The sequence below is a fragment of the Oncorhynchus keta genome, chromosome 1, assembly GCF_023373465.1.
Source record: "Oncorhynchus keta strain PuntledgeMale-10-30-2019 chromosome 1, Oket_V2, whole genome shotgun sequence".
In the NCBI taxonomy this organism is placed as follows: Eukaryota; Metazoa; Chordata; class Actinopteri; order Salmoniformes; family Salmonidae; genus Oncorhynchus; species Oncorhynchus keta.
The window spans coordinates 65,714,103-65,740,963 of NC_068421.1; the positions used below are offsets into that span (position 1 = coordinate 65,714,103).

Below are 26,861 nucleotides of genomic sequence, written 5' to 3' on the forward strand. Positions count from 1 at the left end.
TTCTTGGCCCAAGCACGTCTTCTTACTGGTATAGTTTAGTAGTGGTTTCTTTGCAGCAATTTGACCATGAAGGCCTGATTCACGCAGTCTCCTCTGAACAGTTGATAATGAGATCCGTGTTACTTGAACACTGTGAAGCATTTTCTTATCGGCAGACTCAACAGCCTTGGTTTCTCAAATGACTGCCTCGCCTGGTCCACCAACTACTTCTCAGACAGAGTTCAGTGTGTCAAATTGGAGGGCCTGTTGTCGTGACCTCTGGCAGTCTCTATGTGGGTGCCACAGGGTTCAATTCTCAGGTCGACTCTTTTCTCTGTATACATCAATGATGTCGCTCTTGCTGCTGGTGATTCCCTGATCCACCTCTACGCAGACAACACCATTTTGTATACTTCTGGCCCTTCTTTGGACACTGTGTTAACTAACCTCCAGATGAGCTTCAATGCCATACAACTCTCCTTCCGTTGCCTCCAACTGTTCTTAAATGCAAATAAAACTAAATGCATGCTCTTCACCCGATCGCTGCCTGCACCTGCCCGCCCGTCCAGCATCACTACTCTGGATGGTTCTGACTTAGAATATGTGGACAACTACAAATACCTAGGTGTCTGGTTAGACTGTAAACTCTCCTTCCAGACTCACATAAAACATCTCCAATCCAAAGTTAAATCTAGAATTGGCTTCCTATTTCGCAACAAGGCATCCTTCACTCATGCTGCCAAACAAACCCTCATAAATTGACCATCTTACCGATCTTTGACTTGCGCGATGTCATTTACAAAATAGCCTCCAACACCCTACTCAACAAATTGGATGCAGTCTATCACAGTGCAATCCGTTTTGTCACCAAAGCCCCATATACTACCCACCACTGTGACCTGTATGCTCTCGTTGGCTGGCCCTCACTTCATATTCATCGCCAAACCCACTGGCTCCAGGTCATCTATAAGTCTTTGCTCGGTAAAGGCCCGCCTTATCTCAGCTCACTGGTCACCATAGCAGCACCCACCCGTAGCACACGCTCCAGCAAGTATATTTCACTGGTCACCCCCAAAGCCTTTTCCTCCTTTGGCCGCCTTTCCTTCCAGTTCTCTGCCGCCAATGACTGCAACGAATTGCAAAAATCACTGAAGCTGGAGACTCATATCTCCCTCACTAACTTTAAGCATCAGCTGTCAGAGCAGCTCACATGTACATAGCACATCTGTAAATAGACCATCCAACTACCTCATCCCCATATTGTTATTTATTTATTATTGCTCCTTTGCACCCCAGTATCTCTACTTGCACATTCATCTTCTGCACATCTATCACTCCAGTGTTTATTTGCTAAATTGTAATTACTTCGCCACTACAGCCTATTTATTGCCTTACCTCCCTAATCTTACCTCATTTGCACACACTGTATATAGATTTTTTCCCTATTGTGTTATTGACTGTAAGTTTGTTTATTCCATGTGTAACTCTATGTTGTTGTTTGTATCGCACTGTTTTGCTATATCTTGGCCAAGTCGCAGTTGTAAATGTGAACTTGTTCTCAACTGGCCTACCTGGTTAAATAAAGGTGAAATAAAAAATACAAATATTTGGGCTGGAATTTCTGAGGCTGATAACTCTAATGAACTTATCCTCTGCAGCAGAGGTAACTCTGGGTCTTCCTTTCCTGTGGCGGTCCTCATGAGAGCCAGTTTCATCATAGCGTTTGATGGTGTTTGCAACTACACATGAATAAACGTTCAAAGTTCTTGAAATTTTCCAGATTGACTGACCTTCATGTCTTTAAGTAATGATGGACTGTCGTTTCTTTTTGCTTATTTGAACTGTTCTTGCCATAATATGGACTTGGTCTTTTACCAAATAGGGCTATCTTCTGTATACCACCCCTACCTTGTCACAACACAACTGGTTGGCTCAAACGCATTGAGAAGGAAAGAAATTCCACAAATTAATTTTTAACAAGGCACACCTGTTAATTAAAATGCATTCCAGGTGATTACCTCATGAAGCTCATGAAGCTGGTTGAGAGAATGCCAAGTGTGCAAAGCTGTCATCAAGGCAAAGGGTGGCTACTTTGAAGAATCTCAAATATAAAATATATTTTGATTTGTTAAACACTTTTTTGGTTACTACACGATTCCATATGTGTTATTTCATAGTTTTGATCTCTTCACTATTATTCTACAATGTAGAAAATAGTATTAAAAATCCTAGATTGAGTTGGTGTTCTAAAACTTTTGACTGTATATCTTCTAGTCTTGCAGTGCATTCCTGTAATTTATGCTGTTGGGGGCTGTGGATAATTTCAAGTACACAATCTCATTGTTGCTTCATCTTTCAGTATTCCCACCATCTCTAGTGTCCTTAAAACTTATCGGCAATGACCAGGCCATTCCTTCTGTGGCTCAGTTGGTAGAGCATGGCGCTTGTAATGCCAGGGTAGTGGGTTCGATTCCCGGGACCACCCATACGTAGAATGTATGCACACATGACTGTAAGTCGCTTTGGATAAAAGCGTCAGCTAAATGGCATATATATATATATATATGTCTGGGATCCATGTTCACTCCCATCATCTCTTTGAGATAATGTGGGTCCCATGCCAGACTGGGAGCTAATCAACCTCCATCTCATAAGACCTAAGGGAATGGAACTCCACATTGAATGGAGATCAAAATAACACTAAAAGATTTAAGGAAAAATCCACACAAACACTATCTTCTGGTGACTTCTGGTGAAGTCCAATATCTTGAAAACCTTTTGGGACTGTATCAACAGTGGACTAATGATCACTCAAGACATGTTTTCTACCTCCACTGAGAAAATCAAAGATCTGTCAATTATTACGAATGTGACGAGCACTCTGAATGCCAAAGAGAGCTGGCGGTGGTGAATTCAATGTCTGGGATGAGGAGAAAACAGTGATAACAAGTTACGACATGACTTCCTTTGTAAAATAGATAATATACCGCTCTTCACATCCAAAAACTTCGAACTAACAAAATGGATCAACATTTTATGCTTTCATAGTAATTTATGGAACATTTGCATATTTTTCCCAACTATGAGAGAACAGGTTTTCAATTAACAAAGTACATCTAAAATACTTTTATTAAATGTCGCAAAATGATCACTTAACATGAAAGATACTTTGCCCCCATTTAAAATAAAATGTAAATAAACATTTGCATTTAATTCGAGCCAGTCAAAATACAGCAACATAATATGATCAAAACCACACCCATTATTTATTAACTATTGGTTACAGCGAACTGTGTTGATTGAATAGTTGTAAAAGGTTCCAGCATGTTATCATAATACATTAGAGATTTTTTCTATGTTTAAGTATGAAAATCAGGAAAGTCTTGAAAAAACAACATTATTTACAATTAGGATGAGGAAACACACGTGCTCAGACAGATGCAGACGAACACAAAAATCTAAAGGTTTGGTGTGGTTAGCACACTCATTTCTAAACCCCTTGCACAACAACCTGATGATTCATATGTTGAACTAATAAATAAACACTAGGGCATGTAACTTAATTCATTGAAATTAACTGAATGACTTGTGTGTATGCATTATGAACTAGGGCCCTGTGTTTTGGTTAATCATGTCACATGACCTGGATTTCAACCATTATTTAAAGCTTTTTCATCAAACTTTTTATGTCAGATGTATCATCTCCATCCTTAGACAATTTCTATCATATTTAATCTAAATTCTGGAAAAGGCTAAAAAGAAAAGGTTAAAATCCAGGTCATGTGACATGATTAACCAAAACACAGGATAAATCATATGGTCTTGGTAATATGACTAAGACACTTGTTCTGAATGGGGTGAATTGAAGGTTGAATATCTCTGGTATGAAACGTGAGTATTTTTAATTTATTCCGTGCTTCTCACCTGCATTGCTTGCTGTTTGGGGTTTTAGGCTGGGTTTCTGTACAGCACTTTGAGATATCAGCTGATGTACGAAGGGCTATATAAATACATTTGATTTGAGTTGATGTGCAGTCTAGAAAGACTGTGCTAAACAAGAGTATTTTGATCGAACACACCTTGCGACCAACCCCTAGCAGACCAATATGATCAGTTTTTGACTGATCATTAGTCTAAGAAACTCACCAAATAAGGATAGAGTGTCAAACTCAGGAAAACAAACCTTACCATTGGGTTGAAACAATCATGTTGCGGTTACTGAATATGAGAAAATTAAGTGTTTCTATTCAAATATTTTGTAAGCATATGCTGAACTCTTCCACTGGGGCTAGAAAATAAGTGGAAGTTCTTCTGATTTGTGTACATGTGCATTAATAGTTTGCTCCTCTGTATTAGTAAAACTAATCCAATGAGCTCTTAAGAGGACTGGTAGAACAGAGCTTCTGACTTGAACACAATGTTAAGGAGAGGAAAGCCAGTGAATCACCTCCTTGCAAGAGATCTTTGCATATATCTGTATTTCTAGAGAGTTTTAACGCGTTAAAAATGTTGGCTATGGACAGAGGGTGATATATGACAGTAAGAGACAGTCTTGGTCACCAGTATCCACAGTCCTCCCCCAGCCTGTGCTTTCCTGTCCAGCAGGCCAGGCCAGAAGGTAGAGGCTCCCTCTCTGTGTTAGCCATCCATCGCCTCCACAGCACCCTTCAACACCACCACACAGCCCTCAACTGCTCCCAGAGGCTGTGACCCTCCCCCATGTTGGAGGTTCTGTCTGTGGGTCATGGGGATGCTGGAGGGGGCCGCATAGGTGGAATGCGGGAGTAAGTCAAAACAGTGTGCAGGGGTGGTAGCGGTGGTGCTGTTGTGTCTCAGTTGGTCTCGTAGGAGGAGAGCAGCGCAGCATCCACTGGCTCCATGCAGGAGGGGCAGGTGAAGGAGCGCATCAGCCAGTCATCTATACAGTCCATGTGGTAGATGTGCATGCAGGGCAAGAACCGGATGGGGTCTCCATACACAAAGTCCATCATGCAAATCACACACCTGCACAGATGGGGAGACAACGTCTCTATCATGTGGGATTTAGAAAGAAGTTGTATCTACCTACTTATCCTATGCAGTATTTTCATTTATTACAAATTGACATTCAGCACCAGTAATGTATCGGACAATTCCACCGTAACAGAATTACGTTACCAGTTTTTTTCTCTTTAAAATGTATGACAAACAAACAAAAAATATTTCAAAGTTTAACAAACCATACAACTACGTTGATCAATTTCCGTAGAATATTTTATAAAAACAAATTTTGTGGAAGAAATGTACAGGTGCCAACTTTGGTAACAGAATTACGGTAAAATCTCCCTCAGGTTTTTAAGCGACCATGTTTTTACAAAAACTCTTAAATATATGCCCGAATTAAGATTCAAATGTCTGCAGAAAGAATGGGGTTAGAAAAAGTTAGAAAAAATATATTTTGGGCTTTGAACTACATTAAGTGAAGTGGATTAACACCCGATAACATATTTACGGTAACGTAATTATATCATGGGTCCTGTATCTGTATTACACAGAAATGCATAATTATGGATATGAATGTCATTCTCCTCATGTTTCACATGTTTGGACATCACAGTGCAGCACAGTTGAATAGACTGCAGTACAGTACAGCACAACACAGCAGAATAAAGTAGAGTAGGGTAGAGTTCAGTACGGCAGAGTTCAGTATATTACAGTAAAGTACTGTATAGTTTAGTACAGTACATTATACAGTACACTACAGTAGTGTGCTCTACTGTACAGTATTGTACTGCACTTTACTCTACTGTAGTGCACTGTCTTGTACTCTACTGTGCTCTACTCACTGTAGTGTACTGTACTGTGCTCTACTCACTGTAGTGTACTGTACTGTGCTCTACTCACTGTAGTGTACTGTACTGTGCTCTACTCACTGTAGTGTACTGTACTGTGCTCTACTCACTGTAGTGTACTGTACTGTGCTCTACTCACTGTAGTGTACTGTACTGTGCTCTACTCACTGTAGTGTACTGTACTGTGCTCTACTCACTGTAGTGTACTGTACTGTGCTCTACTCACTGTAGTGTACTGTACTGTGCTCTACTCACTGTAGTGTACTGTACTGTGCTCTACTCACTGTAGTGTACTGTACTGTGCTCTACTCACTGTAGTGTACTGTACTGTGCTCTACTCACTGTAGTGTACTGTAATGTGCTCTACTCACTGTAGTGTACTGTACTGTGCTCTACTCACTGTAGTGTACTGTAATGTGCTCTACTCACTGTAGTGTACTGTACTGTGCTCTACTCACTGTAGTGTACTGTACTGTGCTCTACTCACTGTAGTGTACTGTACTGTGCTCTACTCACTGTAGTGTACTGTAATGTGCTCTACTCACTGTAGTGTACTGTACTGTGCTCTACTCACTGTAGTGTACTGTACTGTGCTCTACTCACTGTAGTGTACTGTACTGTGCTCTCCAAACTTGTGAAACATATGCCTATGGTAGGTTCAGACTGGGTCCAGTCTAGTCTGTCTGTGGACGTTGAAATCAAGGCCAGGGTGAACCAAATTGCAACTACTTTTTAACATCCATGGGCATCCGGTGATGGTCACTGCTCAGTGTTCGGATGCTGGTTACATTCGATGGAAAGAGAGGGTGCTCATGGGTGTCAGTAAGAGCTAGGAAAGTTGACAAATGGAGAGTGAGAAGCAGAGAGAGAGCGAGAGGGATGAGTTGTCTAGACTCAGGCCGTTATAACACTCTTGGTTTGACCACCAGATGACAGAAAGAGAAAGAAAAAACAGATATGAGCTGAACATGGAAGGGAAGCAAGTAGCAGGGGAACCAACTGTGGTTTGTGACTATTATGATTTCCCATTGAAGCCGATTCAGTTGCAGTAATTACATTACAGATTTGTTTGTAATTCTGTTACCGATTTGGTAACAGGTCACTTAAAGGGATACTTAGAAATTTTGTCAACGAGGCCCTTTATCTAATTCCCCAGAGTCAGATGAACTTGTGGATGCCATCTTTATGTCTCGGTGTCCAGTATGAAGGAAGTTCAAGGTAGTTTCATGAGCCAATACTAACTAGTGTTAGCGCAATGACTAGAAGTCTATGGGTATCTACTAGCATACCAACATACCAAAGTATACCTTTAATAATTCATAAGCAAAATAATTCATAAACAAAAATAAAAATCACTATAACTAATTAACTCTACTTGTTACATCTGTGAACTTTCATTATCCTCTCTCATGAGGTAGAGAAATTTGAAAATATCTTATAGATATGTGAGTTTCTGATCATGGATTTACAAGGCACAAGGCAATATTTCTTAAACTTACAGAAGGCAAACAATTTCTCCAAAACTAAATATAAGTGTTGATGTTAGTTGCCAACGGTCTTTACATCAACATTGTGTTTTGATGTATTTCTAATTCCTTATTTGACTTTTTCTGGTAGATGTTTATCCAGAAATGACTTATGTCAAATATTTAAGATGGAAAATGGTTGAAAAATGTATCTATGGCTTCATTTCCCCAAAATATAAACTCTTAGCTTTCATTTGATAGGCTCCCATGAACTTCACATGTTGGTCCTCATGGGTTCTTATACATGGAAATACCCGATGTGCATGTGCATACGCAGATGCCCATTTCCATTCAGTACGAGGCACATTAATGCAACACAATTACAACATAAGTGTTTTAATGCTTGGAGATGTGTTGCGTTTGAGTGCTGTTGCCGGTGGTACTCACTCTCTGATTTTCTTCTCGGAGCCGTCCCTGCTAGCGTCGTACACTCCCTTGGGGAGGTGGTGTATGAGGCCAATGCGTTGGGCAATGCGGACCTGCTCCTCCTCTGTTAGCTGGCTGGCCAGGCGGGCCTGACTGGGCGTGGGGTGGTACACTGGCACATAGGGCTGCTCCTGCATGGGCACAACGACACATACGAACTTGCACTTAGAGGCCTGAGAATAGGCCTAGGTAACACAGAGGGGATTAGTGAAAACACCCACGTTGAAAAACCCTTGTTTATTGTGAATATAACGTACAAGGCCCATTACACTGTTTTACATTCAAATGACCAAGTTATGTGTTGACTGGAGTAAAGAGCATCACTGTAGTGCAACTAGAACGAGAATATTAGAGGTGGTTTGAAATTATAGAGCCAGCAGGTGGCAATCTTTCCCAAGTCAGAGAACTTTCACTCTAAAAAGGCGAACATGGGCGTTTCAGTTCAAATGACTGTAATTGAGAAGATGCAAGACAAAGTGTCCTATTGAAATCTGTTACCAATGAAAGGAGTGATTGGCAAGGGCAGCGTAAACTATTAAGCCGTGTTCACGTTGGACCGTTTGAAGTGACTCAAATCCTATTATTTTTGCACATCCGATTCCAGTTTGTTATTCTTCCTGCAGTATAAACAGCCAAAAAGCACATAGAATCAGATATTTCAATCCACATTTCAAACCACCTTCGTAAGTGGTTTGAAGTCATACATTAATCTGATTCCTGGCCATGCGACTTGTGTCTGAACAGTTAAATCTAATTTATTTGCCCTCAAGTGGTTTTTAGACTGTTATTTGGCATATCTTGTTGCTTGTTAGCTACTCTGTTGACAGTTTGATAGGAACATGTGGTAGCTATACAGCCTCTTAATTGTTTACAAGCAAATAAGTGAATTTGCGAGAAAGCTAAACAGCTACAGCTATCTAGTTGACTGCTGTGGACAGCCAAAAAGAACTTGTTTGAAAGTTATCCTTCTTACACTATGATTTTGAACATTCAAAGAAACTGGGAAACATCCATGGCAGGCATTGTTGTCACCTTAGCTTGCTACATAACTTCTGAGTGAGCACCACCACTAAATCAGCTTACAACCCTGCGCACACACCTGTCGTTACTATGACAACTAACTGTAGCCATGTCAGCAAATGACTGCTGTCGGAACACACACAAATCTGATTTGGCCACTTGTAGTTTGCTGTTTGGACAGTCAGTATTCCAAAACAGATTTGAAAAACAAAACTGATTTGAGCATTAAGGCCTGCAGTGTGAACAAGGCTTTAGTTTAGAGCATGCAGTCAATGTCTGAAGCCCATGTAGATTCAATCACTCGTACATTCACGTCTGCGGTCAAATATAGTCAAATATCTGGCCTCCCGAGGGGCGCAGCGGTCGCAGGCACTGCATCGCAGTGCAGAGGCACCACTATAGCCTCGGGTTCGATCCCAAGCTGTGTCACAGCCGGCCATGACACACAGCCGGCAGCACACAATTGGCCCAGCGTCGTCTGGGTTAGGGGAGGATTTGTCAGGACAGGATTTCCTTGTCTCATTGTGCTCTAGTGACTCCTTGTGGCGCTGACTTCGGTCGTCAGTTGGACAGGATTTCCTTGTCTCATCGTGCTCTAGTGACTCCTTGTGGCGCTGACTTCGGTCGTCAGTTGGACAGGATTTCCTTGTCTCATCGTGCTCTCCTCTCCTTGTGGCGCTGACTTCGGTCGTCAGTTGGACGGTGTTTCCTTGTCTCATCGTGCTCTCCTCTCATTGTGGCGCTGACTACGGTCGTCAGTTGGACAGGATTTCCTTGTCTCATCGTGCTCTCCTCTCCTTGTGGCGCTGACTTCGGTCGTCAGTTGGACGGTGTTTCCTTGTCTCATCGTGCTCTCCTCTCCTTGTGGCGCTGACTTCGGTCGTCAGTTGGACGGTGTTTCCTTGTCTCATCGTGCTCTCCTCTCCTTGTGGCGCTGACTTCGGTCGTCAGTTGGACGGTGTTTCCTTGTCTCATCGTGCTCTCCTCTCCTTGTGGCGCTGACTTCGGTCGTCAGTTGGACGGTGTTTCCTTGTCTCATTGTGCTCTAGTGACTCCTTGTGGTGCTGACTTCGGTCGTCAGTTGGACAGGATTTCCTTGTCTCATCGTGCTCTCCTCTCCTTGTGGCGCTGACTTCGGTCGTCAGTTGGACGGTGTTTCCTCCGACACATTGGTGTGGCTTCTGGATTAAACGAGCAGTACGGCTTGGCAGGGTCTTGTTTCGGGGGACGCATGGCTCTCGACCTTCACCTCGCCACAGTCCGTAGGGTAGTTGCAGCGATGAGACAAGATTGTAACTACCAATTGGCTATTAGGAAGAAAAAGGGTTCAAAGTAAAAAATAGTCCCATATCTAAACACATATAGTTCATATGACAAAATTAACTTAGTCAGATACTCCACTGTGTCAGACCAAAAAGGCCTGCATGATCTATACAGAATAGAAGCAATTCAGACCGCATATCTTGTTCTGTGGTTGGCTGATGGTTGAGAAGCGAAGACGTACTCGTCACATGAAGTCTAAATTATGTCTGAAGTAACACCCAATACCAATCCTCATTATGAAGATAGAAATGTAAAACATTTTTCTCTGGTTGAACATTACGTGCTGATATTAAAAAGTTGTCATGCATGACTAAAACAGCTCCACTGAGCTAAGAGTGTTTACATTTAATTATACATTTGATTGCAGACTATTTTGGCAATTTTGTCCTTTTTATACTTACCAGCTAGAATGCTAGTGTTGCTGTAGACTTCCAGTCATTGAATGCTAGCTAGCAACGGCTCCAGAAACGACTTTCAACCTTCTTTCAAACTGCACGCAGACCTAATAAATCGTACCCATGAGTTCATCTGACTCTGGGTAAGCAAGAAAAAAGGGCTTAATTGCCAAAATGTTGCACTATCCCTTTAAGGTTCATTAACCTATTTACAGGGACTTCTGAAAGTATTTACACGCTATGACTTTCCACATTTCGCTGTCTTACAGCCTGAATTTAAAATGTATTCAATTGAGATGTGTCACTGATCTACACACATTACCACATTATGTCAAAGCGGATTTATTTTTATGTTTACAAATTAATAAAAAATGAAAAGCTGAAATGTCTTGAGTCAATAAGTATTCAACCCTTATATATATAGCAAGACTAAATAAGTACAGGAGTAAAAATGTTCTTAAGTCACATAATGAGTTGTATGGACTATAATAGTGTTTAACGTGATTTTTATGATGACTACCCCATCTCTGAACCCCACAAATACTGCACAGTTATCTGTAAGGTCCCTCAGTCGAGCAGTGAATTTCAAACAAAGATTCAACCACAAAGACCAGGAAGGTTTTCCAATGGTTCACAAAGAAGGGCACCTATTGGTAGTTGGGTAAAAAAAAAAAAAAAAAAGCAGACATTGGATATCCCTTTGAGCATGGTGCAGTTATTAATTACACTTTGGATGGTGTATCAATACACCCAGTCACTACAAAGATACAGCCGCCCTTCCTAACTCAGTTGCCGGAGAGGAAGGACACCATTCAGGGATTTCACCATGAGGCCAATGGTGAAATGGTCACAGCCATTGCAGTTTAATGGCAGTGATAGGAGATAAATAAATGAACATTGTAGTTACTCCACAATTCTAGCATAAATGACAGACTATAAAAAAGGACACCCCTGTACAGAATAACATTTTTCCAAAACATGCATCCTGTTTGCAATAAGGCACTAAAGTAATATTTAAAACAAATGTTGCAAAGAAATTAACTTCTTGTCCTGAATACAAAGTGTTATGTTAGTGGCAAATCCAGCAACACATGACATGGCTGTATCATGTTATGGGTATGCATGTCATTGGCAAGGACATGGGAATTTAGGATAAAAAGAAACATGAGCAAAATGCTATAGGAAAACTGCTGCTTTCCAACAGACACTGGGAGACAAATTCTCCTTTCAGCAGGACAATTAGCTAAGACAAAATAACAAATATACACTGAAGTTGCTTACCAAGACGACATTGAATGTTCCTTAGCGCCCTAGTTACAGTTTAGACTTAAACATCGGCCTAAAATCTATGGCAAGACTTGAAAATGGTTGTCTAGCAATGATCAACAACCAACTTGACAGAGCTTGACTTTTAAAAATAAGAATAAGGGGCTAATATTGTACAATCCACCTGGTGTGCAAAGCCCTTAGATACTTACCCAGAAAAACGCTTTAATCGCTGCCGAAGGTGATTCTAACATGCATTTATAATTTTTTATTTATTTAACTAGGCAAGTCAGTTAAGAACAAATTATTATTTATAATGATGGCCTACCAGGGAACAGTGGATTAACTGCCTTGTTCAGGGGCAGAAGGACAGATTCGATCCAGCAACCTTTCTGTTACTGGCCCAACGCTCCAACCACGAGGCTACCTGACGCCCCATTGACTCAGGGGGTTTAATAATGATCAAAATCAAGATATATTTGTGTTTAATTTTCCATTAATTAAAAAAAAGGTAGCATTTTTCTTCTACTTTGACAGAGTATTTTGTGTAGTTTGTTGACAAAAAATGGACAAAATCCCTTCTGTAACATACCAAAATGTGGAAAAAGTCAAGGGGTGTGAATACGCTCTGAAGGCACTGTAGATATCCAAATCCTGCAAGAAGCTTTGTCTAAGTTTTCCTAATCAACCATAACTTGATCAGGTCCCATCATACATAGCTTCTAATGTTACAAACATAGTACTTACACTGATTATGAAATCGCCTTTTCTGCTTAGCCATTAGAAATCCTGCCTGATCTTTTTATTTGCACACACTGTGTAACACCAGCAATTTTCATAGAGGCATGGCGTGCATGGCAAAGACCTCAATTCATGCATTTGCGGATTAATATAGCAAGTATTTTAACCCTTAATTGATGTAAATGAATCTCTGCAGTCAGGCCAGGGACAATAAACCTGATGGAAGAATGTTAAATGTTCTTCAACGTGACAATATCTCCACGGATAAGCAGCGTAGTGTCACGCCCTGACCTTAGTATTCTTTGTTTCCTTTATTATTTTGGTTAGGTCAGGGTGTGACATGGGTGATATGTGTGTTTTTGTCTCATCTAGGGTGTTCGTACTGTCTAGGGGTTTTTGTAGATTTATGGGGTTGTTTCCATCTAGGTGTTTATGTAGGTCTATGGTTGCCTAGATTGGTTCTCAATTAGAGGCAGGTTTTTACCGTTGTCTTTGATTGGGAATCATATTTAGGCAGCCATCTTCTTTGGGTATTTCGTGGGTTATTGTCTATGTTATGTTGCACGTTAGCACATTGTTTATATAGCGGTCACGGTCGTCTTATTCGTTTTTTTGGTTCTTCGTGTTCTTCATTAATAAAGAAGAATGTATTCTAACCACGCTGATCTTTGGTCTACTCCATACGACGATCGTGACACATAGTTTAGGCCTAATAAACAAAAAATAATCCTATTCCCAATCGTATTGGAAGAGATTATACCAAATACCATTCATTGGTTTCCTGAACAAAAATATAAATGCAGTGTTGGCCTCATGATTTCATGATCTGAAATAAAAGAAACATTCCATATGAACAAAAAGCATATTTCTATCAGAGCTTGTGCACAAATGTGTTATATCAAGAAGCTGATTAAACGGCATGTGGTGCGGACAATAAAAGGCCTCTCTAAAATGTGCAGTTTTGTCACACAACACAATGCCACAGATGTCTTAAGTTTTGAGGGAGCGTAAAATAGGCATGCTAACTGTAGGAATGTCGACCAGAGCTGTTGCCAGAGAATTTAACATGAATTTCTCTATCATAAGCCGCCTCCAACGTTGTTTTAGAGAATTTGGCATTAAGTCCAACCGGCCACACAACCGCAGTCCACGTACAACTATGCCAGCCCAGAACCTCCACATCCGGCTTCTTCACCTGCGGGATTCAGCTGATGAAACTGAGGAGTATTTCTGTCTGTAATAAAGCCTTTTGTGTGGAAAAACTCATTCTGATTAGCTGGGCCTTGCTCCCCAGTTGGTGGGCCAGTCTCCCAAGTGGGTGGGAGTGGGACTATCCCCTCTCAGGCCCACCCATGGTGGCTCCCCTGCCCAGTCAAGTGAAATCTATAGATTAGGGCCTAATTCATTTATTTCAATTGACTGATTCCCTCTATGAACTGTAACTCAGTAAAATTGTTGAAATTGTTGCACGTTGAGTTTAGATTTTTGTTCAGCATAGTTTGTTTCGCTAATTGAACATAAATGGGGATTTTAAGGAAAGTACTATGTAATAGGAATAACCACAACGGAATCTCCTTGATTCAGGGTTTCGATGGTGTCCATTTATCAGAAGTTCACAACAACCCGTCTAAGCTATAGTCTAGGGCTAGGCCTACTTAGTGTATGATCTGTGAATCTTCTCAATGGGATTGGCTATGATGTACATCATGTGATATGTGGTCTGCCAGAAAGTGATCTGTCTGTGGTGTGTCTGCATGAACAGAGCACATGGACTTCCCAATCTGTCGTTCTGTCCTCTCTGGGGTTATTTCTGTCAAGAGTCTGGCTGTGAGACCGGAGTTCAGACCAGTTCACGGTCTCAGAGCCCAGTTCAGTCAGATGTTAAGCTCGGCTGCTCGGCCAATTTACAGGAAGCTACAAACAGGTCACAGATTAACTTCACTCTCAAAACCAACAGAGCCTCAATGGTAGTGAGGCAATGATGTGGTGAGGGTATGCATAGTACTGTGTATGTAACCTAAAAGATGGGAGGGAGTCTCAACTCTGAGGGATTAAAGCAAGAACTGGATGACAGAAAATAAGCAAGAAATGAGTGCAGGGTGAAAGCTGGACGTAAAACAACAAAACAGGTTAATTCCTCAAAATGCAACCCTTTTGGAAAATGCTTAAGTCCTCTTTATTTATTTAACCTTTATTTAACTAGGCACGTCAGTTAAGAACAAATTCTTATTTACAATGACGGCTTACCCCGGCCAAACCCGGGGTAGACCGCCCTTTCACCAGGTGACCTCAGTGCCGAGATGCTGCATATATATAAAAGTCAGAGCCATAGAGAGTTGGAGGATGCAACATTGTACCATTATGGCGTCTGTAACAGCATGGGCAGCTACATTGAGGCCATCTCCATTTTGAAGCTTCCCCTAAAGTAAATTTAATTAAATTGACAAAATTGTATAACCTAATAAGCCTAGTCCTTTCTATACAGAAATAAATAAAATCATTCAAAACAGATCACCAAGAAAGCAGGATTTGGCCACAGAGGATCTTTAGCTTCTTTAAAAATTGCAGTGTCTATAGTCGGAAGGGCCTGCAATTTTGGTAGCTTGCGCAGCAAATATCAAATAGATGATTGTTGAGTTGCAACTGTCAGTAAAAAGTAGAAAGGCCCAGCTAGGCATATTGCAATATTTTAAAATTCAATTACGGGAAAAAAATGAATAATGTTTTAGAGTTTTAGTTCAAAATGATTGGCACCAACGGAGAGCATCGACCATGTCCCCAGTGAGTGTGTACATTGTTGGGTCAGTGCCACTTGAATTTTTTTTTTTTAACCTTTATTTAACTAGGCAAGTCAGTTAAGAATAAAAATCTTATTTTCAATGACGGCCTAGGAACAGTGGGTTAACTGCCTGTTCAGGGGCAGAACAACAGATTTGTACCTTGTCAGCTCAGGGATTTGAACTTGCAACCTTCCGGTCCAACGCTCTAACCACTAGGCTACCCTGCTGCCTCCAAATTTGACAGTTTGTTTTTGGACAATCATTTCCTCCAAGTTATTGTATTGTATTTGTGTCTCCCCTTTTCGTAGACCTATTATTTTTTATTTGATTTATTTCACCTTTATTTAACCAGGTAGGCAAGTTGAGAACAAGTTCTCATTTACAATTGCGACCTGGCCAAGATAAAGCAAAGCAGTTCGACAGATACAACGACACAGAGTTACACATGGAGTAAAACAAACATACAGTCAATAATACAGTATAAACAAGTCTATATACGATGTGAGCAAATGAGGTGAGAAGGGAGGTAAAGGCAAAAAAGGCCATGGTGGCAAAGTAAATACAATATAGCAAGTAAAACACTGGAATGGTAGATTTGCAATGGAAGAATGTGCAATGTAGAAATAAAAATAATGGGGTGCAAAGGAGCAAAATAAATAAATAAATGAAATACAGTAGGGAAAGAGGTAGTTGTTTGGGCTAAATTATAGATGGGCTATGTACAGGTGCAGTAAGCTGTGAGCTGCTCTGACAGTTGGTGCTTAAAGCTAGTGAGGGAGATAAGTGTTTCCAGTTTCAGAGATTTTTGTAGTTCGTTCCAGTCATTGGCAGCAGAGAACTGGAAGGAGAGGCGGCCAAAGAAATAATTGGTTTTGGGGGTGACTAGAGAGATATACCTGCTGGAGCGTGTGCTACAGGTGGGAGATGCTATGGTGACCAGCGAGCTGAGATAAGGGGGGACTTTACCTAGCAGGGTCTTGTAGATGACATGGAGCCAGTGGGTTTGGCGACGAGTATGAAAGCGAGGGCCAGCCAACGAGAGCGTACAGGTCGCAATGGTGGGTAGTATATGGGGCTTTGGTGACAAAACGGATTGCACTGTGATAGACTGCATCCAATTTGTTGAGTAGGGTATTGGAGGCTATTTTGTCAATGACATCGCCAAAGTCGAGGATTGGTAGGATGGTCAGTTTTACAAGGGTATGTTTGGCAGCATGAGTGAAGGATGCTTTGTTGCGAAATAGGAAGCCAATTCTAGATTTAACTTTAGATTGGAGATGTTTGATATGGGTCTGGAAGGAGAGTTTACAGTCTAACCAGACACCTAAGTATTTGTAGTTGTCCACGTATTCTAAGTCAGAGCCGTCGAGAGTAATGATGTTGGACAGGCGGGTAGGTGCAGGTAGCGATCGGTTGAAGAGCATGCATTTAGTTTTACATGTATTTAAGAGCAATTGGAGGCCACGGAAGGAGTGTTGTATGGCATTTAAGCTTGCCTGGAGGGTTGTTAACACAGTGTCCAAAGAAGGGCCAGAAGTATACAGAATGGTGTCGTCTGCGTAGAGGTGGATCAGAGACTCACCAGCAGCAAGAGCGACCTCATTGATGTATACAGAGAAGAGAGTCGGTCCAAGAATTGAACCCTGTGGCACCCCCATAGAGACTGCCAGAGGTCCGGACAGCAGACCCTCCGATTTGACACACTGAACTCTATCAGAGAAGTAGTTGGTGAACCAGGCGAGGCAATCATTTGAGAAACCAAGGCTGTCGAGTCTGCCGATGAGGATGTGGTGATTGACAGAGTCAAAAGCCTTGGCCAGATCAATGAATACAGCTGCACAGTAATGTTTCATATCGATGGCGGTTAAGATATCGTTTAGGACCTTCAGCATGGCTGAGGTGCACCCATGACCAGCTCTGAAACCAGATTGCATAGCAGAGAAGGTATGGTGAGATTCCAAATGGTCGTTAATCTGTTTGTTGACTTGGCTTTCGAAGACCTTAGAAAGGCATGGTAGGATAGATATAGGTCTGTAGCAGTTTGGGTCAAGAGTGTCCCCCCCTTTGAAGAGGGGGATGACCGCAGCTGCTTTCCAATCTTTGGGAATCTCAGACGACACGAAAGAGAGGTTGAACAGGCTAGTAATAGGGGTGGCAACAATTACGGCAGATAATTTTAGAAAGAAAGGGTCCAGATTGTCTAGCCCGGCTGATTTGTAGGGGTCCAGATTTTGCAGCTATTTCAGAACATCAGCTAAACGGATTTGGGAGAAGGAGAAATGGGGAAGGCTTGGGCGAGTTGCTGTTGGGGGTGCAGTGCTGTTGACCGGGGTAGGAGTAGCCAGGTGGAAAGCATGGCCAGCCGTAGAGAAATGCTTATTGAAATTCTCAATTATGGTGGATTTATCAGTGGTGACAGTGTTTCCTATCCTCAGTGCAGTGGGCCGCTGGGAGGAGGTGTTCTTATTCTCCATGGACTTTACAGTGTCCCAGAACTTTTTTGAGTTAGTGTTGCAGGAAGCAAATTTCTGCTTGAAAAAGCTAGCCTTGGCTTTTCTAACTGCCTGTGTATAATGGTTTCTAGCTTCCCTGAACAGCTGCATATTACAGGGGCTGTTCGATGCTAATGCAGAACGCCATAGGATGTTTTTGTGTTGGTTAAGGGCAGTATATGGATCATATTATATGGATCAGACAACATCATTTTTATTCATCCATCTTCCCTGCATTTTTTTTCCTATTAAAAAAGATTCTGCTAATGTCTCCAGTCATATAAAGTGTAGTAGAATTTCATGAAATGTGTTTATAAAAAAGGTACATTTTTCCCGTGTAAAGGAGAAGAAATGCATTTGATAAAGCCTAGGCCGACTCGACGCCACGTCGCGCTCAGCCATGCATTGACGTTTTTTTTGCCGAACAGTGATTGAGTTATATTATTAACCTAAATAATGACTATCCAATCTGCTCATCACATTAGGAATAGAAGGATATCTTACATAAGTCTGCAAATGCAATGATGCATGGAATGCTTTATTATAAAGGTTCATTTTTATGGTGAAAAATAACTTCCCCAAATTTGAACCGCCACCTATGTTTTAAGTTGATAAACTGAAAGGGTGCATACTGCCACCTGGAGTGTGTTGTTTGAACAGATATAAAGCTAAGATGTTTGCTGAAGAGTATAATTCATTGGCTGATCTCTCCTGATGACCTGAATGGAATTATGTGATCCTTCCTTAATAACCCATAGGGGGTCCCACCCAGTTGACTACTTCAAAATGGTGAAAGTCGTCAATGGTGCTGCCCATGCTAAAACAGTCTTTTGGGTACTAGAGTCCTCTTACCTCTTATTGTCAGAGCCCGTCAGACTGACATGACATCACATCAGACCAATGCGCTCCAGGCACGAATGCTGTCTCATGGGGAGAAGCTCAAAAACTTTTCCTTGATTCCTCATGTCCTCGCTCCTCACCACCCAAAACCTATTGGATGAGGTCAGAAAAGGGGCCTCTGACCTTCTCATCCAATGGGTTTTGAGAAAGAGGTGAGGAGAGAGGATGCAAAGAATCAAGAAAATTGCAATTAATATTCTCCCATGGAAACCTCACTCAAAGTGGTCATCCAATCTCACCTCAACATGGATCACACACTCAGTATAATGAAAAACAGGGTCTCCGGTTGTAAAAAAAAAAGTGCTTTTTCTTTGTACACACATTTACTAATGTCAGAAACATAACATCTCTCAAGCATGCAAACGGTTCAACTTGAAACTTAGTTTTAATAGGCGTAAAGGCCAAACAATTCATATCCGTTAGGTTTTTTGCACTGGGCACTGTATTGTGTAAAGCAAAAGTGAAGCATGAGTGATTAAGATCCTGTGGGATTTCAGTCACAGTCCCTCATTTCCTTATACAGTCACTCAGTGTTTTTTGAAAAGCTGTGACTCAGCATTTAACTAACAAAATGGCCAGAACATAATTTTCAGCCCTGAATTATATTCTCCCTGTCCACTTGTGTGTTAAAAACAGACAGACTGAGAATATAAGTGTCTTTTCCAGACGAGGTCTGGTGGGAGGCTGTGTGATTAGCTGGGGGTGTGGCGGTGGGGCCAGGGGACGTAGTGCAGCAGTCAGCAGTCTCTTTGTCCCGGGGGCATAAGCTGGGATGTGACGGCTCAGCTTGGCCTCTCTTTTTGGCAGGAAACCCACAGGATGACGAGGAGGACAGGAACATGACTGTCCTTCTCCCTGCTCTCCCATTTAACTCAAAAAATCACCCTAGAACAGACACCCTTCAATTACTTAAAGGACAGTTTGAAAAATACTGGGGGGGGACAAGTCAAGTCTATCTCAAGACCAGCCCCCCTACAGTAAATTGTGAGTTAAGCGTCTAATTCCACATCATGGTTTGCCATCCGGGCCGTTCTGCCACCCTAGACGACGAGACCAAAAAATTGCCACGCCTGAAACACTACAATAGTCCCAGTACAGTGCCTTGCGAAAGTATTCGGCCCCCTTGAACTTTGCGACCTTTTGCCACATTTCAGGCTTCAAACATAAAGATATAAAACTGTATTTTTTTGTGAAGAATCAACAACAAGTGGGACACAATCATGAAATGGAACGACATTTATTGGATATTTCAAACTTCTTTAACAAATCAAAAACTGAAAAATTGGGTGTGGAAAATTATTCAGCCCCTTTACTTTCAGTGCAGCAAACTCTCTCCAGAAGTTTAGTGAGGATCTCTGAATGATCCAATGTTGACCTAAATGACTAATGATGATAAATACAATCCACCTGTGTGTAATCAAGTCTCTGTATAAATGCCAAACTTCTAATCCTCAAAAAGGTGTTATATACCCTTTGTTGGCAATGACAGAGGTCTGACGTTTTCTGTAAGTCTTCACAAGGTTTTCACACACTGTTGCTGGTATTTTGGCACATTCCTCCATGCAGATCTCCTCTAGAGCAGTGATATTTTGGGGCTGTTGCTGGGCAACACAGACTTTCAACTCCCTCCAAAGATTTTATATGGGGTTGAGATCTGGAGACTGGCTAGGCCACTCCAGGACCTTGAAATGCTTCTTACGAAGCCACTCCTTCATTGCCCGGGTGGTGTGTTTGGGATCATTGTCATGCTGAAAGACCCAGCCATGTTTCATCTTCAATGCCCTTGCTGATGGAAGGAGATTTTCACTCAAAATCTTACGATACATGGCCCCATTCATTCTTTCCTTTACACAGATCAGTCGTCCTGGTCCCTTTGCAGAAAAACAGCCCCAAAGCATGATGTTTCCACCCCCATTCTTCACAGTAGGTATGGTGTTCTTTGGATGCAACTCAGCATTCTTTGTCCTCCAAACACGACGAGTTGAGTTTTTACCAAAAAGTTATATTTCGGTTTCATCTGACCATATGACATTCTCCCAATCTTCTTCTGGATCATACAAATGCTCTCTAGTAAACTTCAGACGGGCCTGGACATGTACTGGCTTAAGCAGGGGGACACGTCTGGCACTGCAGGATTTGAGTCCCTGGCGGCGTAGTGTGTTACTGATATGGTAGGCTTTGTTACTTTGGTCCCAGCTCTCTGCAGGTCAATCACTAGGTCTCCCCGTGTGGTTCTGGGATTTTTGCTCACCATTCTTGTGATCATTTTGACCCCACGGCGTGAGATCTTGCGTGGAGCCCCAGATCGAGGGAGATTATCAGTGGTCTTGTATGTCTTCCATTTCCTAATAAGTGCTCCCACAGTTGATTTCTTCAAACCAAGCTGCTTACCTATTGCAGATTCAGTCTTCCCAGCCCGGTGCAGGTCTACAATTTTGTTTCTGGTGTCCTTTGACAGCTCTTTGGTCTTGGCCATAGTGGAGTTTGGAGTGTGACTGTTTGAGGTTGTGGACAGGTGTCTTTTATACTGATAACAAGTTCAAACAGGTGCCATTAATACAGGTAACGAATGGAGGACAGAGGAGCCTCTTAAAGAAGAAGTTACAGGTCTGTGAGAGCCAGAAATCTTGCTTGTTTGTAGGTGACCAAATACTTATTTTCCACCATAATTTGCAAATAAATTCATTAAAAATCCTACAATGTGATTTTCTGGATTTTTCCCCTATCATTATGTCTGTCATAGTTGAAGTGTATCTATGATGAAAATTACAGGCCTCTCTCATCTTTTTTTAAGTGGGAGAACTTGCACAATTGGTGCCTGACTAAATACTTTTTTGCCCCACTGTACATAAACTGTGAAAAAAGAAACGTCCCTTTATCAAGGCCCTGTCTTTAAAAAATAATTAGTAAAAGTCCAAATAACTTCACAGATCTTCATTGTAAAGGGTTTAAACACTGTTTCCCATGCTTGGTCAATGAACCATAAACAATTAATGAACATGCACCTGCGGAATGGTCGTTAAGACACTAACAGCTTAGAGATGGTAGGCAATTAAGGTCACAGTTATGAAAACTTAGGACACTAAAGAGGCCTTTCTACTGACTGAAAAACACCAAAAGAAAAATGCCCAGGGTCCCTGCCCATCTGTGTGAACAGGCATGTTGCAAGGAGGCATGAGGACTGCAGATGTGGCCAGGGCAATAAATTGCAATGTCCGTACAGTGAGACGCCTAAGACAGCGCTACAGAGAGACAGGACGGACAGTTGATCGTCCTCGCAGTGGCAGACCACGTGTAACAACACCTGCACAGGATTGGTACATCTGAACATCACACCTGCGGGACATGTACAGGATGGCAACAACAACTGCCCGAGTTACACCAGGAATGCACAATCCCTCCATCAGTGCTCAGACTGTCCGCAATAGGCTGAGAGAGGCTGGACTGAGGGCTTGCAGGCCTGTAGGCCTGTTCTCACCAGACATCCCAGGCAACAATGTTGCCTATGGGCACAAACCCACCGTCGCTGGACCAGACAGGACTGGCAAAAAGTGCTCTTCACTGACGAGTCGCGGTTTTGTCTCACCAGGGGTGATGGTCGGATTCGCGTTTATCGTCGAAGGAATGAGCGTTACACTGAGGCCTGTACTCTGGAGCGGGATTGATTTGGAGGTGGAGGGTCCGTAATGGTCTGGCGCGGTGTGTCACAGCATCATCAGACTGAGCTTGTTGTCAATGCAGGCAATCTCAACGCTGTGCATTACAGGGAAGACATCCTCCTCCCTCATGTGGTACCCTTCCAGCAGGCTCATCCTGACATGACCCTCCAGCTGCCAATGTCACCAGCCATACTGCTTGTTCTGTAAGTGATTTCCTGCAAGCCAGGAATGTCAGTGTTCTGCCATGGCCAGCGAAGAGCTCGGATCTCAATCCCATTGAGCAAGTCTGGGACCTGTTGGATCGGAGGGTGAGGGCTATTCCCCCCAGAAATATCCGGGAACTAGCAGGTGCCTTGGTGGAAGAGTGGGGTAACATCTCACAGCAATAACTGGCAAATCTGGTGCAGTCCATGAGGAGGAGATGCACTGCAGTACTTAATGCAGCTGGTTGCCACACCAGATACTGACTGTTACTTTTGATTTTGACCCCCCCTTTGTTCAGGGACAAATTATTCAATTTCTGTTAGTCACATGTCTGTGGAACTTGTTCATTTTATGTCCCAGTTGTTGAATCTTATGTTCATACAAATATTTACACATGTTAAGTTTGCTAAAAAATAAACGCAGTTGACAGTGAGAGGACGTTTCTTTTTTCCCCTAAGTTTACTACGGAACGCTGTTTGGGTCTTTGCGTGTCAAAAAATATACACTAGCACTGTCAAAGCTGTACAAAAAAGTCGGCAAACAAGCAAACACCGGCCACGGACAATGTTTTTTTAGAATACCACGTTGGTAATACTTCTGGGGTAGCTAGCTAGCTTTAGCTTGGTACCTAGCTAGCACCAATACAACCAGCCTGAAAACAATGACCAGGAGAATCTGCAGTCATTTTCATTATTCTTAGCAATGATTTAGGAATCCTTTTGAGTAAGTATTAGCTAGGTTGCCAATTGAAATTGAACTTCAGTTCATGAAAATAAATAGCTTGCAAGCTACTATACCCTGTTGCCCAAAGCTAACATTATAAGAAGCCAGCTAGCTTCATCTGGCTAGTGAGGCTCTACCGGACCGGGTTATGAAGCTAGCCACAATAAGGACTAGGCACAATAGTGGAATTTGCGGTTTTCCTTCCAAATAAAATATGTAATTGACAGTGATGCAAATGAATACAAATAGTAGAAATATGCCAAACTGTTATTTTGAAAGCTAACCGCAAAGTACACTATTGTGGCTAATACTTATTTTGGCAAGCTTCACATAGATGGGTACGACCACCATTAATCAAATAAGAACTGTCTCATAAATTAGGGTTATTTTAGATGAGGACACCTAGCTATATACTTAGCTAGCTAATTATAGCTACTGAAACAGATTGTCGGTTTTCTATGTTTTTGTGGAAGAACATTGTTTGCATCCATGAGCTAGCTAGCTTTTTTTAGGACCAGCACTGTAGGTGCACGAGATAACTTTACCAGCATCATAGCATACGTATCAATGAATCGTTGTGACATATGAAATACGAGTGATAGGGTAATCTATGTGTAAGAACTACATAAGAAATGTATGAACGTGTTCAATTATTATGTGACATGCAGTCATATTCAGGTCCTGATTGGTCAAATAGTGTTATTTGAGATGTATCTTTTATGACACGCAAAGGACCAAACTGGTTTCATAGAAATCCTGATTGAGAATGAAACGACTGAACAAATGAACAACGAAACAGCACAGCAAGTAAGTGAAAGAAATAGGTTTTTCATTATGTTTTACTGGTAATGGGGATATGTAAATGTATGTAAATGCCAACAAAATAACTTTTTGGTCAGTGTGGTGTGTGTGTAACCTTTATTTAACTAGGCAAGTCAGTTAAGAAGAAATTCCTATTTACAATGATGGCCCGGATGACGCTGGGCCAATTGGGCGCCGCCCTATGGGACTCCCAATCACAGTCGGATGTGATACAGCCTGGATTCGAACCAGGGACTGTAGCGACGCCTCTTGCACTGAGATGCAGTGCCTTAGCCTGCTGCGTCCATGTGTGTTAACTATTTAACTGTACTAGAATGCTTAAAAGGCCACAAAAAAAATGTTATATCAGTTATCGGTATTGGGTTGTTTTTTGGCAAGGAAAATATCAGATATCGGTATCGGCTAAAAATGTCATATCGGTGCATCACTAAGCCAGACTGTAGACCATATTGACCTGTGGTATAGTTAGCGCACGTTAAAGCGTAATGCATAAGGCAAGTACCAAAACACCTTGATATAGTGGAGGCGCATGCTAGGAGATTAGGACATTTAGCTAGGATGGAAGGAAATATATAGTCAAACCAGCAAAGGGGCAAATGTAAACCTGGGAGAAAACGCATCACCCTTCCCTGTGCCCAATAATGGCAATGTTTTAAAGCTAATTTCCTGCAATTCTACACATTTTGCCTTGGCTTATGCAGTGTAGAATTAAAGATGGCGCTGATAGACATGGCCGCTCTGTTTGTAGCTACTAAGCCACTTTGTAATATATATATATATATATATATATATTTCTGCTCATTTTTAACCCCAAACGTTTTTTTGCGTTATCACATACAGCCGGAAATAACTTTTGGAAATCAGAGCGTTGGTAACTAACCAGCATTTTGATTAGAAATATGACTTCCTGAATTGGATCCTTTGTTACTACCCTCCAAGGTGATTTAACTTGTCCCAGAGGCTGCTCCAAGATGCCGCCGGCAGAGAAGTAGTATTCGGAGTGGACTTTTGGTCTGACTCAGGAGGCGTGCACACCATCCACCACTTCAGAGCCTACTACTCACTAATGTTCAGTGAAAGGCCTGATTACCAACAACGATGAGCCTACAGGGAGGAGGTGAGGGCCATGGCGGAGTGCTGCCAGGAAAATAAACACATCACTGGGTGCACACTGCCCGACATCCAGGACATCTACAGCACCTGGTGTCACAGGAAGGCCAAGAAAATCACCAAGGACCTCAGCCACCAGAGCCACAGCCTGTTCACCCCGCTATCTTCCAGAAGGCGAGGTCAGTGCAGGTACATCAAAGCTGGGACCGAGAGACTGAAAAACAGCTTCAATCTTCAAGGCCATCAGACTGCCGGCCTCCACTCAGTACCCTGCCCTGTACTTAGTCACTGTCACCAGCTGGGGTACCACCAGGTTACTCAACCCTGCACCTTATAGGCTGCTGCCCTATGTACATAGAATCACTGGTCACTTTAATAATGGAACACTGGTCACTTTAATAATGTTTACATACTGTTTTACACATTTCATATGTATATACTGTATTCTATTCAAGGCCATCCTATTTAACTATTGCTGCACAGATACTATTCTATCCTACATATTCTTCAGATATACTACATATTATATCCACATACTGTCCATAATGTCTATACATCCCATACACATACACACACGCACACGCACACACACCTCGTCCTAATATTTCTATATTTCTTAATTCCATTATTTTACTTTTAGATGTGTGTATTGTTAGATATTGCTACACTGTTGGAGCTAGGAACATAAGCATTTCGCTACACCCGCAATAACATCTGCTAAATACAGTATGTGTACGCGACCAATAAAACTTTATTTTATTTTGTTCTTATGCTATCTGAGTGACTCAAACATAACGACATTAATGGGGGCCCATGCCATGACATTTTGGGAATTTAAGATTCTCTTCATCAAAGTATCTTGTATATCTTTTGTCCCTGACTATTTTTATTTTGGTGATTGTTAGTTCTCAAAGACTATAATTATATCGATACATTATCCTTTCTGCATACATTATATCTGGTTTTAGTCATTTGTTTACACAGAAAACGTTTTACCATCCTGAATTTTTAAGCAGCCCTCTGATGCTAAATGAATATAGGCTGAACACTGGTAACTCTAAGGATAACACATGTGAAGAAGGGAGCAGATAGACAGACAGGGAGCCCATAGAGAGAGGGAGAGCGAAAGCTAGAGCAGAGTCACAGAGCAGCCCTATGTGCACTGCCAAGCCCTGGGCAGCCAGAGACTCAGCAGACAATACTGGCTGCCATCCTTCCCCCACAGACTCACTGGAGATACGGAGATACAGATACAGAGAGAGCAAAAGAGAGAGAGAGAGTGAGACAGAGCGAGAGAGAGACAGAGAGCAAGAGAGAGAGAGAGAGAGCGAGAGAGACAGAGAGCAAGAGAGAGACAGAGAGCAAGAGAGACAGAGAGCAAGAGAGAGACAGAGAGCAAGAGAGAGAGAGAGAGAGAGAGAGCAAGAGAGAGACAGAGAGCAAGAGAGAGAGAGAGCAAGAGAGAGAGCGAGAGAGAGACAGAGAGAGAGAGCGAGACAGAGCGAGAGAGCAAGAGAGAGAGAGAGCGAGCGAGACAGAGCGAAAGAGAGACAGAGAGCGAGAGAGAGCGAGACAGAGAGCAAGAGAGAGAGAGAGCGAGACAGAGCGAGAGAGAGAGAGAGCAAGAGAGAGAGAGAGAGCGAGACAGAGACAAAGAGACAGAG

At 42.0% G+C, this 26,861-nt stretch overlaps 1 protein-coding gene across 1 annotated transcript in view; it reads right to left on the reverse strand.

Moving 5' to 3' along the window:
- Positions 1-3,000: 3,000 nt before the first annotated feature.
- rnf11b (ring finger protein 11b) overlaps positions 3,001-26,861 on the reverse strand; it is a 37,915-nt gene continuing 14,054 nt past the window's right edge. Inside the window, exons 2-3 of the mRNA XM_035782064.1 lie at positions 7,724-7,893; positions 3,001-4,983 (exon numbers count right to left, since the gene is read on the reverse strand). Of these exons, the coding sequence (XP_035637957.1) occupies positions 4,812-4,983; positions 7,724-7,893 (342 nt within the window). The 3' untranslated portion in view covers positions 3,001-4,811. The remainder of the gene's footprint in view (positions 4,984-7,723; positions 7,894-26,861) is intronic.